General features: G+C 43.1%; 1 protein-coding gene across 1 annotated transcript; it reads left to right on the top strand.

Annotated features, from left to right (window-relative positions):
• Positions 1 to 1,461: 1,461 nt before the first annotated feature.
• LOC110488228 (thioredoxin-interacting protein) lies at positions 1,462 to 6,885 on the top strand. Its single transcript, XM_021560366.3, has 6 exons — positions 1,462 to 2,058; positions 2,633 to 2,708; positions 2,814 to 2,961; positions 4,679 to 5,038; positions 5,331 to 5,633; positions 5,750 to 6,885. The coding sequence occupies exons 1-6, from the start codon at positions 1,803 to 1,805 to the stop codon at positions 5,795 to 5,797; spliced, it is 1,191 nt and encodes a 396-aa protein (XP_021416041.3). The 5' UTR covers positions 1,462 to 1,802; the 3' UTR covers positions 5,798 to 6,885.
• Positions 6,886 to 18,329: the final 11,444 nt, after the last annotated feature.

Below are 18,329 nucleotides of genomic sequence, written 5' to 3'. Positions count from 1 at the left end.
CCTCCTTTCAACATAGCATAGATGTACGTTTTTATTACTTCTAAATAAAATGACTGTTGGGTTATCATACGCTTATAATTATGTTTTGATTATTGCTTGAACAGTCGCTAAGATTATATTCGCTTGTGATCTTTGCATAAATAACTATTTTGGTTGCAGCAGTTGTTAGCTAAAATGCTAACGTCATTGATATAGGTAGGATAGGCTGTCACGTTAACTAATTTAATACCAAAAGCTAGCCAAAGAGCCATTTTACTGGTTGAAGTTTAAGTGTTTTTTTTAAAAGTATAATGCAGTTGATTTGCGATGATGACACAAAAAGAATATTAAGAATGAATTTCATCCCAGTTTTACAGTTAAAATATAATCCAAAAGTAGTGTGAAATGCACTCATATGCAACATGTAAATAGAGGCACCCGCTATCAATTTGCATACCGGCTTTTGTCAAGAACTGCAAAGGCGCAGTGTTTTCCACGGTAAAGTTTCCTGTGTGTATCATGAATGATCCACCACCCAAAGAACATCTAGCAAATTTCATACATCTGTGGGAAGCATTGGAATCAACATGGGCAGAAATCTCGGTGGAGTGCTTCGATACCTTTTAGAGTCCATGCCCTGACGAATTCAATACCAATTGATCTCAGTTTGTCAGTCAAGAGTTGCACTCATTTATGTAATTTGTCAGCTATTCTCTTCTGTCATGTAAATTACGTAGACTTGCATGAAAAAAAAACAAAGCCATGGGGCCAATGATTTCTTAATTACAAGGTCTACAGCCAATGCTGGGAACTTTAGAGTCCATATGTTAGTTATCAATATGTCGTTTTGGATGTTGATTTGATAATAGCAGTGGATGTACACTGAACATCACCCCTCATAAATCTCGTTAAAATGCAGATCTGGCTACTTTTTCGAAATTGGAATAATGGAATAACAAACCTGAGGAAAATGTATGTAGTTCATTTTGATAATTTTGGGGGATGGTTGTAAGTTTTATGTTGTGTGCAGTGACATGTCTGACTGTGAACCTAATCACGATGTGCTTCCTTGAAAGCCTACTGAAGGCATGGCCAAGCCTATGTAGAAATATGACCAAAAGGTTTTACAAAAATATTCCAAAGCAAGCTTGTCCTCAAACAACTCTGTCAAATTGTTTCCCCAACAGACTGACAATAGTTAGAGCCTTAACACTCATTTATCCACTACCAGGATGGAAAATGTAAATCGATGGGGCTGTAAAATACTAAATCACGTTATAGATTTGAGGGCAAATTAATTATCTTCTTCCTGTCCCGGGCTTGTGAAGTTAATTTATTTCTCCAGACAAGCGTCTAGTCTAGCCACTCCTCCGCATCCGTTACAACTGCTGAGCACTCGCGCTCTCTTCTCAGCCACGAGGTGTCCACGCGCAGTTCCCGGGTGGTGATTGGTTAAAGACAACACAAGCATATTTTTCAACCAATGACAGTGATGTGCATGCGCTGAGCCATGTTGTGCATTCTGCTTCCACATGCTCAGCTGAGGTGATCGACAAACCTGGTGAATCACTGGCTGGTCTCCACATATAAAAGCTGCGCCTTCTTGGTTTATAGCTCACACTGTTAACATGAGAGAAGGTAACATATGAGTTTAGTCGTACGCTATAAAGCAAGCATTTTGCGCTGCATCCCAATCGTAGACCTATGAACCTCGCCCAATCATATTGACAGTCTAATTGAACAACAAAACTTCGAATTGGAATAGCTCTGAACTTCTTGCAGTTCAAATCTTCTTCGACTTGGATATCGATTAAATAGCGAACATGGTTGTTATGTCAAAGAGAGTGAAGACCTTCGAGGTTATTTTCAGCGATCCTAGCAAGACTTTTTACTGCAGTGGAGACAAAGTAGCCGGGAAGATCCTGGTGGAAGTAGCTGAGGTGACGAGAGTCTCGGCTATGAAAGTGCTCGGAGTTGGATGCGCAAAAGTGGAATATGCCAAAGGAAAGCAGAAATGCCGAGAGGAGAATGAGTACTTGAGATACGAAGAGGTTGTTCAACTTGATGACCAGCCAGCTGGTAAGATCCTCATATACATTTTCCAAGCAATCAACATGATAACTTGTTTTTAAGTGTAGCCATGTGGCTGCCCGTTTAGCTGGTGCTGCTGTCGATGATGATTAACTTGCTAGCTAAGTAAGGTTAGTGACTCTCAAATCATTTTCGTGATTATGACATGCATTTCAAATGTCACTGTAAGGGTTGAATTACATATTAATGTGAAATAACGTTATTAGATTAGTTTACCGAGCTGTTATATAGACTGAAAGTGCCCCCTACTTATGAGGAGTCATTGATTTAGAGTTGAATTTCATGGAATGAACAATGCAAACGATTTTGGCAGCATTAACTGAGCAGTGCATGGTCAGTCGATACAGGGAATCCCCTTATGAGGTGTCAAGCATTTAGTATCTATGTTTCACTGTACTTGGCAGAGTGGCATGGTGTCCTTGGCAAACCCCCCAACACAAGGCTTGGCAGGAAGTTAACATAGCTGATAGTCTAAAGTAAAAAATAAACCAACCTTTTGCCTGATTAGTGGAATTGGCAAGATAAATCACCTTTATTAAATGGCTTTCTTTTTCACTTTCAGATCATGATGGATCAGTTATCCTTAGACCTGGCAACAAGTATGAGTACATGTTTGGATTTGAGCTCCCCCAGCAAGGGTATGTCTCTGCATTGGCCTGTATTATTTTATTGTCAATACAACAAATCTTCCTCTCTGGGTCTGTGGCTCTGTCTTATCTTTTTACCTTTTTGTTTCCCCAAAGGCAGATTGTGTCTTCCTACAAGGGCAAGTTTGGCTATGTCCAATACTATGTCAAGGCCTTTATGGAGAGACCTGCTCAGCCTGCCCTGGAGTGCAAGAAACACTTTGAGGTGGAGGAGCCCCTGGATGTGAACACACCAGATCTGTTGGTGAGTTCATCTCTCGCATACCGCAGCCTGAACTGCAAAAGTAGAAATAGCTGAGTTGCACGCTAACTTGCCACTTGGAAGTCTGAAAAGAAACTCCTCTTTTAATAGTATTTCTGATACACAACATATGACATTTTGAAAGCATTAACCTGTCTAGGTTAACCCCCCCCCCCCCCCAAACATTCAGCTGAAAAGGCAGCGCGGGATATACAAAAATATTTGTAGAAATATTTAACTTTCACACATTAACAAGTCCAATACAGCAAATGAAAGATAATCATCTTGTTAATCTAACCATCGTGTCCGATTTTTAAAATGTTTTACAGCGAAAACAACATATATTTATGTTAGATCACCACCAAATCCCAAAAAACAATTTTTTTCCAGCCAAAGATAATCACAAAAGCAGAAATATAGATAAAATGAATCACTAACCTTTGATCATCTTCATCAGATGACACTCATAGGACATCATGTTACACAATACATTCCTGTTTTGTTCGATAATGTGCATATTTATATCCACAAATCTCGGTTTACATTGGCGCCATGTTCAGAAATGCCTCCAAAATATCCGGAGTAATTACAGAGAGCCACGTTGTGTCAGATTTTTTAAAACTTTATGGAAAAAGCATACCATGCAATAATCTGAGACGGCGCTCAGAGGTACACAATATTTCTCTGCCATGTTGGAGTCAACAGAAATACGAAATTACATCATAAATATTCCCTTACCTTTGATCTTTCATCAGAATGCAGTGCCAGGAATCCTAGTTGTTTTGTTCGATAATGTCCATTACTAGTGTCCAATTAGCTACTGTTGCTAGCATGTTTAGTTCACATGTCCAAAAGCTGGCACCAGTCCAGGCGAACTTGGGACGAAAACTTCAAAGTTATATTCCAGGTCGAATAAACTGGTCAAATTAAGTAGATAATCAATCTTCAGGATGTTGTTATCATATATATCCAATAACGTTCCAACCGGAGCATTCGTTTTTGTTTACAGAGTAATGGAACGCATGGCTATATCATGAGAAATGCGCCTGACCAGGACCTGGCATTCTGCCAGACCACTGACTCAAATAGCTGCCATCCGGTCCCACATCACACTAGAGGCTTCAGTCAACAGTCAGTAGAACGTGGAAGTGCGAACATATCTATATCTTACTGGGATGTGAATAGGCGATGAGTTAAATCAACCAGCCCCAGAATTTCCACTTCCTGTTTGGAAGTTTGCCTGCCATATGAGTTCTGTTATACTCAGACATAATTCAAACAGTTTTAGAAACTTCAGTGTTTTCTATCCAATAGTAATAATAATATGTATATATTAGCATCTGGGACAGGGTAGGAGGCAGTTCACTATGGGCACGCAATTCATCCAAAGTGAAAATGCTGCCCCCTATCCCTAAAAAGTTAAGAGTGAGCAGTCTGTATCGCAGACTTTTCCCTTGCACTATAATTTCAAATGTGGGATTAGTCGGGTCCTGATGTAAAGCTTCAGGTCGGCAGCTCTGTCATATGCTGTGCATCTGCCTTGTAAAGCCTTAAAGCATGGACAGATTTGTCCCTAGAATTCTTCAAATTATTAAGTTAACTTGGCATTTATGTGGACATGAAGGAAGAGCGATACTGAATTGGAGCTCTAAAAAACATGGTTAAACATCTGTTCAAGTGAGCCCCTGTGAAACCACTATTTTTCTTGCCCTCTCTACAGTCTCCTACAGGTGGCATGAAGGAGAAGAAGGTCACCTGCATGTTCATTCCTGACGGCCAGGTGTCCCTGAATGCCAAGATTGACCGCAAGGGGTTCTGTGAGGGTGAAGACATCTGCATCTGCGCCAAGTTTGAGAACACCTGCTCACGGATTGTGGTCCCCAAGGCGGCCATCATCTCCAAGCACACCTACCAGGCCAATGGCAGGACCAAGGTCTTCCGCCAGAAGCTCTCCTCTGTGCGCGGCAACCACATCATCTCCGGCATGTGCGACGCCTGGCAGGGAAAGACCATCCGGGTGCCCAAGATCAAGCCCTCTATGCTGGGCTGCAACATCATCCGTGTAGAGTACGCCCTCATGGTGAGCATCTTGATCCCCTCCAACTAGCAAAATAGCAGAGTGCTAATGGCTTTGGTGTTAAGCAGCCGTTTCGAGTAGCAAAGAACTTCCATTGGGGAAATTAAGTGTATTGATCAACCTTCAAACTAACGCATCATAGACATGCTTGTAATACTATGGTCATTACTGTAAATCCGCCAGATCCCTTCAGTTGGATAAGGGGATTAGCCAAGTGACCGCACTAGTTTAGACATGCAGCCTTTTGAAATGGCCACTCGGCAAGTCTGGTTTCTAATGTTATCCCGACCTGCAGATCTACATGCACATCCCAGGCAGCGAAAAGCTGATCCTGGAGCTGCCGCTGGTCATCGGCACAGCCGGCCTGGGAAGCCGCACCAACAGCATGAGCAGCACAGATGGCTCGGTCAGCAACGCCTCAGCCAGCTGGGTGTCCCTTCGCATGCCTTCTGCGCCCCCCAGCTACTGTGACGTCACACGTGACTGCCGCCTGGACCAGCCCCTCACGCCACTTCTGAATGACTACGATGGTGGCGACAGTCCCATCTTCATGCACGCCTCTGCGTTCCAGTTCCCAAACCTGCCTGCCTACTCTGAGGTGAGTATCTCGAAAATAAATGCAGAGTGATTAAGTGATATCTCCATGATGGCACTAGTTGAAGGGTGATTGAATTGATGAGCAGGTGGTCTAACAAAGCGTCTCGTATGTTTCAGGTTGATGAGGAGTTCAGTGGCAACGCTCACATGCTGCAGGTCTGCTGAACTACCTTGTAGCTTCCAGAACTCTGGTCCACTGCACAAGGGCCACTTTCGGCACTTAGCTCACTTGAGTAGAAGAGCCAAACTACTTATGGAGAAGTGTTGGACGGACTTTGAGAAGTGATGTGGCGGATATCGGAGCTGGCCCTGCATCGAGAAAGGAAGAGGATGTGAAAAGCAAGAAGCTGAAGAGTGCCTGCGCTGTCGACAATCTTTGCTGCGCCATCTAAGCTGATCTTGTTCTGTTGCTGTTCCGGTTTCTGAACGTGCCACTGCAGACCTTGTGGTTTGCGATGTCTTGTCCATTAGTTTCCCACCGGGGCCAAGCACACGTTGACAAGTCCCCAACTGATTATGAATAAGCTCTTTGCTTGTTGGGTGTCCGTCCTTCATAGTGTGTAGTCAATTCTTATAATTCCTGTATTTCATGAAAATTGGGATTTCATCTGAGCAACCATATTTTGTTTATTTCTAAAATGAAAGTAAGCAATTTTATTATGGAGTTTGTTTGACAGACTGATGTTAAGAGGATATTTGTTGCTTTTGATAATTGCGACATGTTGAGAGATATATATTCTCCCAAGACAATCGTGCCGAGTCCATATATTTTTCTGTACCAGTGTTTTTGAAAATGTTAATTCTATGGTATTGCACTTTCTTATGGATGCATATTGCTCTGTAACTGCCTACAGGAGATCTCCTGATTTAGATTTGTTTCTGTTGAGAGAAAAAAATGTTATGTTTCTGAGTGTCCAAAACAAAATTCAATATATTATGGCAAGGGCTCAAATTGTTTCTTATTCCAAATGAGGGCTGAATCACTAAGCCAAACAGGTGTATTTAGGCTTAACTCCTCGCACATGCTATCAGACGTTGATATGTGAATATTATTGTCAACATATTTGGTTTCTCCTAGACAGTGTCGCACTGTGGGATGCCTAAGCAGGCCCTCAACTGAATGACTAAGACTGATCTGTGAGAACACATATGCAATGCATCTTTTATATTTTGTGCAGATCATAAATGAAAAGTTTTTTTTTTTTTTGTGAGACCCTATGGGTTAGTATCTATTAATAAAAAGTTTGAATTAATTTGTCTTGTGGTACAAATCTAATGTGCATGACGACAACCTACAATCATTACGGTTTAGCCAAGTGTTAATGGTACCAGGCCACAATTGCTTATAGAGATGATCCCTTCGCTGAAAGGGAATTTTAATTAAAAGCCTAGGGTGGGATTCAATCTGTATTGCAGAAAAATCCTCGTTTATAGCTCAATTTTAATGGCAATGTTCCAGCATTCGCGGTAAACTCATGTCGGCGCAATGGGATTTTGTTTTTATGCAGATCTGCGATATGGATTGAGTTCTGCGCCTAGTATTTACACAATGGTTCTGAAACCTTCGGTTTCACTAAATTCCATGTTATAACCAGTCATACTATTTTTATTGAACTTGTGTAACTACAGCTTCACGACTATTGGAGGTAGCACCTTTTCAGAACTAAAATCAGGCACAATTTTTCAAGAGACCCACCTTGAACCGGGATTCAATCCGATTGCGCTTTGCAATGCATGTTTTAAAGGCAACGTTACCCCATTCACAGTAAATGCTGCATGTGACGCCTCAATTGGAAATGGCCAAAAAATGACACATTGTGCAAATCCACAATTGATTTCAATCCCTGTCCTTGCCCATAACTTCCCCTACCAACTGAACAAGGATAAACACAATTCTTAAGAAACATTCCCTTAATTTACCTAGCTAGAAAAGATACTTGAAAGGCATTTCAAATGAGAGTGGAGCGAATGCAGGCTTAGTTTAGTTGTGCTATGCATGGTGTATACACTATTGGGTTTGTGACCTCTTATCGTCTTTGGGAAGCTTGTACTTTTATCCTTTCAAGTTACCTCCATGTCTAGTGATCCCAATTATGTTTTGTAAATAGAGGGAGATTAAAAGAACACCTGTTCCCAGGTTTTTACCACTTCACCTCACTTATAATACTGAACTCAGCAAAAAAAGAAATGTCCTCTCACTGTCAACTGCATTTATTTTCAGCAAACTTAACGTGTAAATATTTGTATGAACATAAGATTCAACAACAGACATAAACTGAACAAGTTCCGCAGACATGTGACTAACAGAAATTGAATAATGTGTCCCGGGGGGGTCAAAATCAAAAGTAACAGTATCTGGTGTGGCCACCAGCTGCATTAAGTACTGCGGTGCATCTCCTCCTCATGGACCGCCAGATTTGCCAGTTCTTGCTGTGAGATTGTTACCCCGCTCTTCCACCAAGGCACCTTCAAGTTCCCAGACATTTCCGGGGGGAATGTCCCTAGCCCTCACCCTCCGATCCAATAGGTCCCAGACGTGCTCAATGGGATTGAGATCTGGGCTCTTCGCTGGCCATGGCAGAACACTGACATTCCTGTCTTGCAGGAAATAACGCACAGAACGAGCAGTATGGCTGGTGGCATTGTCATGCTGGAGAGTCATCTCAGGATGAGCCTGCAGGAAGGGTACCACATGAGGGAGGAGGATGTCTTCTCTGTAACGCACAGCGTTGAGATTGCCTGCAATGACAACAAGCTCAGTCCGATGATGCTGTGACACACCGCCCCAGACCATGACGGACCCTCCACCTCCAAATCGACCCCGCTCCAGAGTACGGGCCTCGGTGTAACACTCATTCCTTCTACAATAAACACGAATCTGACCATCACCCGTGGTGAGACAAAACCGCGACTCTTCAGAGGAGAGCACTTTTTGCCAGTCCTGTCTGGTCCAGCTACCGTGGGTTTGTGCCCATAGGCGACAGTTGCCAGTGATGTCTGGTGAGGACCTTACAACAGGCCTACAAGCCCTTAGTCCAGCCTCTCTCATACTATTGCGGGCAGTCTGAGCACTGATGAAACTCAGGCTGTTGTTGTTGCCATCATGTACCTGTCCCGCAGGTGTGATGTTCGGATGTACAGATCCTGTGCAGGTGTTGTTACATGTGGTCTGCCACTGCGCAGGACGATCAGCTGTCCGTCCTGTCTCCCTGTCTTAGGTGTCTCACAGTACGGACATTGCAATTTATTGCCCTGGCCACATCTTGAGTCCTCATGCCTCCTTGCAGCATGCCTGTAGCACGTTCACACAGATGAACAGGGACCCTGGGCCTCTTTCTTTTGGTGTTTTTCAGGGTCAGTAGAAAGGTCTCTTTAGTGTCCTAAGTTTTCATAACTGTGACCTTAATTGCCTACCGTCTGTAAGCTGTTAGTGTCTTAACGGCCATTCCACAGGTGCATGTTCATTCATTGTTTATGGTTTATTGAACAAGCATGGGAAACAGTGTTTAAACCCTTTACAATGAAGATCTGTGAAGTTATTTGGATTTCTACAAATTATCTTTGAAAGACAGGGTCCTGAAAAAGGGGCATTTATTTTTTTGCTAAGTTTATGTCCCAAATTAGATGGTTTTCTCCTTTATGTCTGTATAGCGTGGGAATCCAAAGTCGTGTCATTTTGCTTATATTACCTGAATGCGATGGTTATACTACAAGCCTGTGGCCAGAATATTTTGGTAATTTGGCCTTTTAACGCTTGATTGACGGAGACAGGCAGATATGGAGTTTGGAGAGGACTAATTTATTGTTTGTGCCCTTGTCTAGTCAGTGATGGATTCAGTCAAGACTGAGAAGCATGAACAGGGGTCATTTTTCCTAAGCATATTCTCTTTTCTTTCGGTGCTGACGTGCCTGAGTGCTCCTGTGGGTAGAGCGATAAGGGCCGTCGCTAATCTTCTGTCCAGCAGCTCCACCTCCTCTCTTCTCTGACTTAACCTCTGAAGCCTATGCTTCAATTTCACTTTCTGTCTGAACATATAGGGTTGATCCTAAGTTGAGATCCGCAAGGCCTGACTCTTCAGACGTCATAGGGTCACCGGTCACATGACCTGGGGAAACCTTAACAAATTTGTTTCCTGGGCCCACCCCTCGTATCCATTCAGGATCCCCTTACGTTTGTGGACACATGGCCTCACACAGCTCTGTGAGGTCACACCGACTAGCTACGTTAGTAGTAGAAGTGCCCATCCTCATGTCATGCCATGCTTTTCCGTTGCCATTTTGCCAACATCTGCACTAATGTACATGGGAAAACTGTTTGGTTTGGCCATATGTCATGGGTGGGTAGTTGCATGTACAGGTGTACACAACTTCCCTGTGGTCAAAGGATGAGGGTGGCATAGGCCAGATTTGAAAAAATAACTGTAATGTCCACCTTCTTCTGGAAACATTCCCAAAGTTAATGGTTGACCAAAGGAGTAGCAGATGGTGAACTGAAATGGTTGAAACCCACCCACACATATTGGTTAATGGCTGTTTCCCTTGAGATTGTTCCACTCCATTGAGTCACCATTACTTGCCCATTCTGAACTTAATGAGTGGGAATGGCTAATGTGGTGGCTGTGGAAGAAATATCAACAGCAGATAACAGAGCTACCCAAATACTATAGGAAATGTTATAAATAATATATTATTCACTGTAGTATTATACATACACATATATATATATATATATATATTATACACTAGTGTTTTTGCGGACTAATATTGTAGTATTTACAGTTAAAGCTGCAATATGTAACTTTTTGGGCGACCTGACCAAATTCACATAGAAATATGAGTTACAGATCTGTCATTATAATTGCAAGCAAGTTCAAATCAAATCAAATCAAATTGTATTTGTCACATACACATGGTTAGTTCCGACAATGCAGTAATAACCAACAAGTAATCTAACTAACAATTCCAAAACTACTGTCTTGTACACAGTGTGAGGGGATAAAGAATATGTACATAAGGATATATGAATGAGTGATGGTACAGAGCAGCATAGGCAAGATACAGTAGATGGTATCGAGTACAGTATATACATATGAGATGAGTATGTAAACAAAGAGGCATAGTTAAAGTGGCTAGTGATACATGTATTACATAAGGATACAGTCGATGATATAGAGTACAGTATATACGTATGCATATGAGATGAATAATGTAGGGTAAGTAACATTATATAAGGTAGCATTGTTTAAAGTGGCTAGTGATATATTTACATAATTTCCCATCAATTCCCATTATTAAAGTGGCTGGAGTTGAGTCAGTGTCAGTGTGTTGGCAGCAGCCACTCAATGTTAGTGGTGGCTGTTTAACAGTCTGATGGCCTTGAGATAGAAGCTGTTTTTCAGTCTCTCGGTCCCAGCTTTGATGCACCTGTACTGACCTCGCCTTCTGGATGATAGCGGGGTGAACAGGCAGTGGCTCGGGTGGTTTTTCCCATTCCTCCTTGCAAAACAGCTCGAGCTCAGTGAGGTTGGATGGAGAGCATTTGTGAACAGCAGTTTTCAGTTCTTTCCACAGATTCTCGATTGGATTCAGGTCTGGACTTTGACTTGGCCATTCTAACACCTGGATATGTTTATTTTTGAACCATTCCATTGTAGATGTTGCTTTATGTTTTGGATCATTGTCTTGTTGGAAGACAAATCTCCGTCCCAGTCTCAGGTCTTTTGCAGACTCCATCAGGTTTTCTTCCAGAATGGTCCTGTATTTGGCTCCATCCATCTTCCCATCAATTTTAACCATCTTCCCTGTCCCTGCTGAAGAAAAGCAGGCCCAAACCATGATGCTGCCACCACCATGTTTGACAGTGGGGATGGTGTGTTCAGCTGTGTTGCTTTTACGCCAAACATAATGTTTTGCATTGTTGCCAAAAAGGTCAATTTTGGTTTCATCTGACCAGAGCACCTTCTTCCACATGTTTGGTGTGTCTCCCAGGTGGCTTGTGGCAAACTTTAAACAACACTTTTTATGGATATCTTTAAGAAATGGCTTTCTTCTTGCCACTCTTCCATAAAGGCCAGATTTGTGCAATATACGACTGATTGTTGTCCTATGGACAGAGTCTCCCACCTCAGCTGTAGATCTCTGCAGTTCATCCAGAGTGATCATGGGCCTCTTGGCTGCATCTCTGATCAGTCTTCTCCTTGTATGAGCTGAAAGTTTAGAGGGACGGCCAGGTCTTGGTAGATTTGCAGTGGTCTGATACTCCTTCCATTTCAATATTATCGCTGGCACAGTGCTCCTTGGGATGTTTAAAGCTTTGGAAATCTTTTTGTATCCAAATCCGGCTTTAAACTTCTTCACAACAGTATCTCGGACCTGCCTGGTGTGTTCCTTGTTCTTCATGATGCTCTCTGCGCTTTTAACGGACCTCTGAGACTATCACAGTGCAGGTGCATTTATGAGGAGACTTGATTACACACAGTTGGATTGTATTTATCATCATTAGTCATTTAGGTCAACATTGGATCATTCAGAGATCCTCACTGAACTTCTGGAGAGAGTTTGCTGCACTGAAAGTAAAGGGGCTGAATAATTTTGCACGCCCAATTTTTCAGTTTTTGATTTGTTACATTTTTTTGAAATATCCAATAAATGTCGTTCCACTTCATGATTGTGTCCCACTTGTTGTTGATTCTTCACAAAAAAAATACAGTTTTATATCTTTATGTTTGAAGCCTGAAATGTGGCAAAAGGTCGCAAAGTTCAAGGGGGCCGAATACTTTCGCAAGGCACTGTACAAGGGATACTGGTACAGAGTCAATGTGCAGGGGCACCAGTTAGTCAAGGTAATATGTGCATGTAGGTAGAGTTATAAAAGTGACTATGCATAGATCATAACAGAGAGTAGCAGCAGCGTAAAAGAGGAGGGGGGGTGCAATGCTAATAGTCTGGGTAGCCATTTGATTAGATGTACAGGAGTCTTATGGCTTGGGGTAGAAGCTTTTTAGAAGACTCTTGGACCTAGACTTGGTGCTCCGGTACTGCTTGCCATGCAGTAGCAGAGAGAACAGTCTATGACTAGGGTGGCTTTGAACATTTTTAGGGCCATCTTCTGACACCGCCTGGTATAGGCGGTCTTGGATGGCAGGAAGCTTGGCCCCAGTGATGTACTGGGCCGTACACACTACCCTCTGTAATGCCTTGCAGTTGGAGACCGTGCAGTTGCCATAACAGGCAGTGATGCAACCCGTCAGGATGCTCTCGATGGTGCAGCTGTAGAACCTTTTGAGGATCTGAGGACCCATGGCAAATCTTTTCAGTCTCCTGAGGGGGAATAGGTTTTGTCGTGCCCTCTTCATGACTGTCTTGGTGTGCTTGTTAGTTTGTTGGTGATATGGACGCCAAGGAACTTGAAGCTCTCAACCTGCTCCACTACAGCTCTGTCGATGAGAAAGGGGGCATGCTCGGCCCTCCTTTTCCTGTAGTCCACAATCATCTCCTTTGTCTTGATCACGTTGAGGGAGAGGTTGTTGTCCTTGCACCACACGGTCAGTCTCTTACCTCCTCCCTATAGGCTGTCTCGTCGTTGTCGGTGGTCAGGCCTATCACTGTTGTGTCATCGGCAAACTTAATGATGGTGTTGGAGTCGTGCCTGGCCGTGCAGTCATGAGTGAACAGGGATTACAGGAGGGGACTGAGCACGCACCCCTGAGGCGCCCCCGTGTTGAGGATCAGCGTGGCGGATGTGTTGTTACCTACCCTTACCACCTTGGGGTGGCCCATCAACAAGTCCATGATCCAGTTGCAGAGGGAGGTGTTTAGTCTCATGGTCCTTAGCTTAGTGATGCGCTTTGAGGGCACTATGGTGTTGAACGCTGAGCTGTAGTCAATGAATAGCATTCTAACATATGTGTTCCTTTTGTCCAGGTGTGAAAGGGCAGTGTGGAGTGCAATAGAGATTGCATCATCTGTTGATCTGTTGGGGCGGTATGCAAATTAGAGTGGGTCTAGTGTTTCTGGGATGATGGTGTTGATGTGAGCCATGGCCAGCCTTTCAAAGCACTTCATGGCTACAGACGTGAGCGCTACGGGTCGGTAGTCATTTAGGCAGGTTACCTCAGTGTTCTTGGGCACAGGGACTATGGTGGTCTGCTTGAAACATGTTGGTTATACAGACTTGGTCAGGGAGAGGTTGAGAATATCAGTGAAGCCACTTGCCAGTTGGTCAGCACATGCTCACAGTACACAGAGCGTGATCACACAGTTGTCCGGAACAGCTGGTGCTCTCATGCATGTTTCAGTGTTATTTGTCTCAAAGCGAGCATAGAAGTAGTTTAGCTCGTCTGGTAGCTCTCGGCTGTGCTTCCCTTTGTAGTCTGTAATGATTTGCAAGCCCTGTCACATCCGACGAGCATTAGAGCCAGTGAAGTATGATTCGATCTTAGTCCGGAATTGACGCTTTGCCTGTTTGGTGGTTCATCGGAGGGCATAGCATGATTTCTTATAAGCTTCCGGGTTAGAGTCCAGCTCCTTGAAAGCGGCATCTCTAGCCTTTCGGTCAGTGCGGATGTTGCCTGTAATCCATGGCTTCTGGTTGGGGTATGTATGTACTGTGTCACTGTGGGGACGACGTCATTGATGCACTTATTGTTAAAGCCAATGACTGATGTGGTGTTCTCCTCAATGACATCAGAGGAATCCCAGAACATATTCCAGTCTGTGCTAGCAAAACAGTCCTGTAGCTTAGCATCTGCTTCATCTGAACACTTTTTTTTATTGATCTAGTCACTGGTGCTTCCTAATTTAATTTTTTACTTGTAAGCAGGAATCAGGAGGATAGAATTATGATCAGATTTGCCAAATGGAGGGCGAGTGAGAGATTTGTAAGCGTCTCTGTGTTTGGAGTAAAGGTGGTCCAGAGATTTTTTTCCTCTGGTTGCATATTTAACATGCTGATAGACATTTGGTAAAGGGGATTTAAGTTTCCCTGCATTTAAGTCCCCGTCTAGTAGGAGCGCTGTATGTCCCGTTGTAGTTTAATCTTCCGTGTAGGTCATCTATTTTATTGTTCAAAGATTGCACGTTTGCTAGCAAACTTCAAGGGAAGCCAGTCTGGATTTTGCTTCACACCAATCACATCACATCTATAAACCAAACGTCATTGACAGAAAAAAATAATTGCAACTCAATATAAAGAAGGTGTTCCTAATGTTTTGTATACTCAGTGTATATGTAAGCAATTAAATAAGAACACACAAAATAGACTTCAGAGTCCCTGGACTTAATGCAATGAATCCCTTTGAAAATGGCGTACTGTATGTGGCATCGATATGAGTCAGAAACAGTTAATCTAGAGTCAAAATTTACTATAAAGTGTAAATATTATAATTTTGGTCATAAAGTCAGTATTGTCTAAAACAGAGTTTTGAACATCCGTGCGTCACAATGGGTAAATGAAGGTTGGATTTTGATTTCACGATGTCTATTTTCCCACTAACATGGGGTGAACAGCTGTGGTGATTGCTCTCTATCCAATAGCATAGATGGGTTGGTTGTCTAGCAACAAAACCGACGCGTGCACAACTATGGGGCAAAACAGACAGGGTTGGCTTAGATTGTTGACAACATCTAAACTATATTTCGTCTCCAATGTTTATTGAAAACATAAATACACTTGCACAATGAGCACTTGCTGTCTCTCAAATACATCGTTACAGTTGTTGGTTAGCTAGCTAGCGAATTTCAGCCATATTAGCGTTTACATGAAATCAGTAAAAATACCTCAAAACAAGACATGCTATCAAGAACAAGATGAAACGAGCCAATTAAGATTCCCACATGGCAGTTTCTTGTCATTGTTGCTAGCTATCTGGCCATCCAAAATCAAAACAACACATGGACTTCTGCCCAATTGAAGCGTGCACATTGTTTTCGTGACGTTGTCAGCTAACCCATCTATAGACATCGAGACAGACCTGGCCAGTAGTTCCGATTTTGTTTACATAAGACCACACATCACAATGCTTGCGAAATACTGCACCAAACATGATAGTTAGATGTAAAATTGCGCAACTAAAATATTTTTTGTAGTTTGGGTACAACAGAAGGCAATTTAAACACAGCCTGATTCTGAGTATTTTATAATTGCAGTGTAGAAGAGAGATTGGTCTGTAACCCAACTATTCAACTACTACCCCCCCCACAACCCACCCCCAGAGCCAGCGTTATGAAAAACAACTATCATCTTTTGACAGCTATATACTGTATATCTCTGTAGCTGACTGACCATTTCAACTTTATTTAACCAGGTAGGCTAGTTGAGAACAAGTTCTAATTTGCAACTGCAACCTGGCCAAGATAAAGCGTAGCAATTCGACACATACAACATCACAGAGTTACACATGGAATAAACAAAACATACAGTCAATAATACAGTAGAACAAAAGAAAACTAAAAGTCTATATACAGTGAGTGCAAATTAGGTAAGTTAAGGAAATAAATAGGCCATGGTGGCGAAGCAATTACAACACAGCAACTAAACACCGGAATGGCAGATCGGCAGAAGATGAATGTGCAGGTAGAGACACTGGGGTGCAAAGGAGCAAAACAAACAAACAAATACCAGTATGGGGATGAGGTAGGTAGATAGCCTATCTGTAAACAGCCCATCTAAGTACAGGTGCAGTGATCTGTAAAATGCTCTGACAGCTGGTGCTTAAAGCTAGTGAGGGAGATGTTAGTCTCCAGCTTCAGAGATTTTTGCAATTCGTCAACTCATGGTCAACAGAGAACTGGAAGGAAAGACGACCAAAGGAGGAATTGGCTTTGGGGGTGACCAGTGAGATATATCTGATGGAGCGTGTGCTACGAGTGGGTGCTGCTATGGTGACCAGTGAGCTGAGATAAGGCGGGGCTTTACCTAGCAGAGACTTGTAGATAACCTGTAGCCAGTGGGTTTGGCGACGAGTATGAAGCGAGGGCCAACCAACGAGAGCGTACAGGTCGCAATGGTGGGTAGCGTATGGGGCTTTGGTGACAAAACGGGTGGCACTGTGATAGATTGCATCCAGTTTGTTGAGTAGAGTGTTGGAGGCTATTTTATAGATGACATCACCGAAGTCGAGGATCGGTAGGATGGTCAGTTTTACGAGGGTATGTTTGGCAGCATGAGTGAATGATGCTTTGGTGCGATATAGGAAGCCGATTCTAGATTGAATTGGCTGACCAGTGATCCAGTGTTATGTAATGGGGGATACCACCCACATGTACAGTGCATTCGGAAAGTATTCAGGCCCCTTGACTTTTTCCACATTTTGTTACGTTACAGCCTTATTCTAAAATGTATTCAATTGTTTGTTTCCCTCATCAACCTTCAATCTACACACAATACCCCATAAATACAAAGAAAAAACAGGTTTTAGAAACGTTTGCAAATTCATTCAAAATAAAACCTGAAATATCACATTTACATATGTATTCAGACCCTTTACTCAGTACTTTGTTGAAGCACCTTTGTCAGATATATGGGTATGACACTACAAGCTTGGCACACCTGTATTTAGGGAATTTCTCCCATTTTTCTCTGCAGATCCTCTCAAGCTCTGTCAGGTTGGATGGGGAGGGTCGCTGCATGGCTATTTTCAGGTCTCTCCAGAGATGTTCGATAGAGTTCAAGTCCGGGCTCTGGCTGGGCCACTCAAGGACATTCAGAGATTCCTGCGTTGTCTTGGCTGTGTGCTTAGGGTCGTTGTCCTGTTGAAAGGTGAAATTTCACCCCAGTCTGAGGTCCTGAGCGTTCTGGTGCAGGTTTTCATCTCTGTACCTTGCTCTGTTCATCTTTCCCTCGATCTTGACTAGTCTTCTTGTCCCTGCTGTTGAAAAACATCCCCACAGCATGATGCCTCCACCACGTTTCACTGTAGGGATGGTGCCAGGTTTCCTCCAGACGTGACGTTTGGCATTCAGACCAAAGAGTTCATTCTTGGTTTCATCAGACCAGAGAATCTTGTTTCTCATGGCCTGAGAGTCTTCAGGTGCCTTTTGGCAAACTCCAAGCGGGCTGTCATGTGGCTCTTATTGAGGAGTGGCTTCCATCTGGCCACTCTACCATAAAGGCCCGTGTAACGAGTGCGCTGAGAGTCGGGAAGCAAATACAGGGAGTGAGTGTTTTAATAAATAAACAAAACAATAAACACGAAACACAAACAACACACCAACATGAAACATAGTCAATAACACCTGAGGAAAGAACCAAGGGGAGTGACAGATATAGGGAAATTAATCAAGGAGGTGATGGAGTCCAGGTGAGTGTCATGAGGCGCTGGTGTACTTGACGATGGTGACAGGTGTGCGGGATAATCATGACCGCCTGATTGGTGGAGTGCTGTAGAGATGATTGTCCTTCTGGAAGGTTCCCCCATCTCCACAAAGGAACTCTAGAGCTCTGTCAGAGTGACCATCATGTTCTTGGTCACCTCCCTGACCAATGCCCTTCTCCCCCGATTGCTCAGTTTGGCCGGGTGGCCAGTTCTAGGAAGAGTCTTGGTGGTTCCAAACTTCTTCCATTTAAGAATGATGGAGGCCACTGTGTTCTTGGTGACCTTCAATGTTGCAGACTTTTTTTGGTACCCTTCCGCAGATCTGTGCCTGAACACAATCTTCTCTCAAAGCGCTATGGACAATTCCTTCGACCTCATGGCTT

This window comes from Oncorhynchus mykiss, chromosome 30 (genome assembly GCF_057628025.1).
Source record: "Oncorhynchus mykiss isolate SJ-2025 chromosome 30, ASM5762802v1, whole genome shotgun sequence".
NCBI classification, from domain to species: domain Eukaryota; kingdom Metazoa; phylum Chordata; class Actinopteri; order Salmoniformes; family Salmonidae; genus Oncorhynchus; species Oncorhynchus mykiss.
The sequence above is the reverse complement of the archived record's forward strand: the minus strand, read 5'-3'. Positions and strand labels throughout refer to the sequence as shown.

Coding starts and splice junctions, on each gene's coding strand:
- LOC110488228 (XM_021560366.3), top strand. CDS start 1,803: ATGGTTGTTATGTCAAAGAGAGTGAAGACCTTCGAGGTTATTTTCAGC. Junction 5,039..5,330: donor GTGTAGAGTACGCCCTCATG/GTGAGCATCTTG, acceptor CCCGACCTGCAG/ATCTACATGCACATCCCAGG. Junction 5,634..5,749: donor ACCTGCCTGCCTACTCTGAG/GTGAGTATCTCG, acceptor CGTATGTTTCAG/GTTGATGAGGAGTTCAGTGG.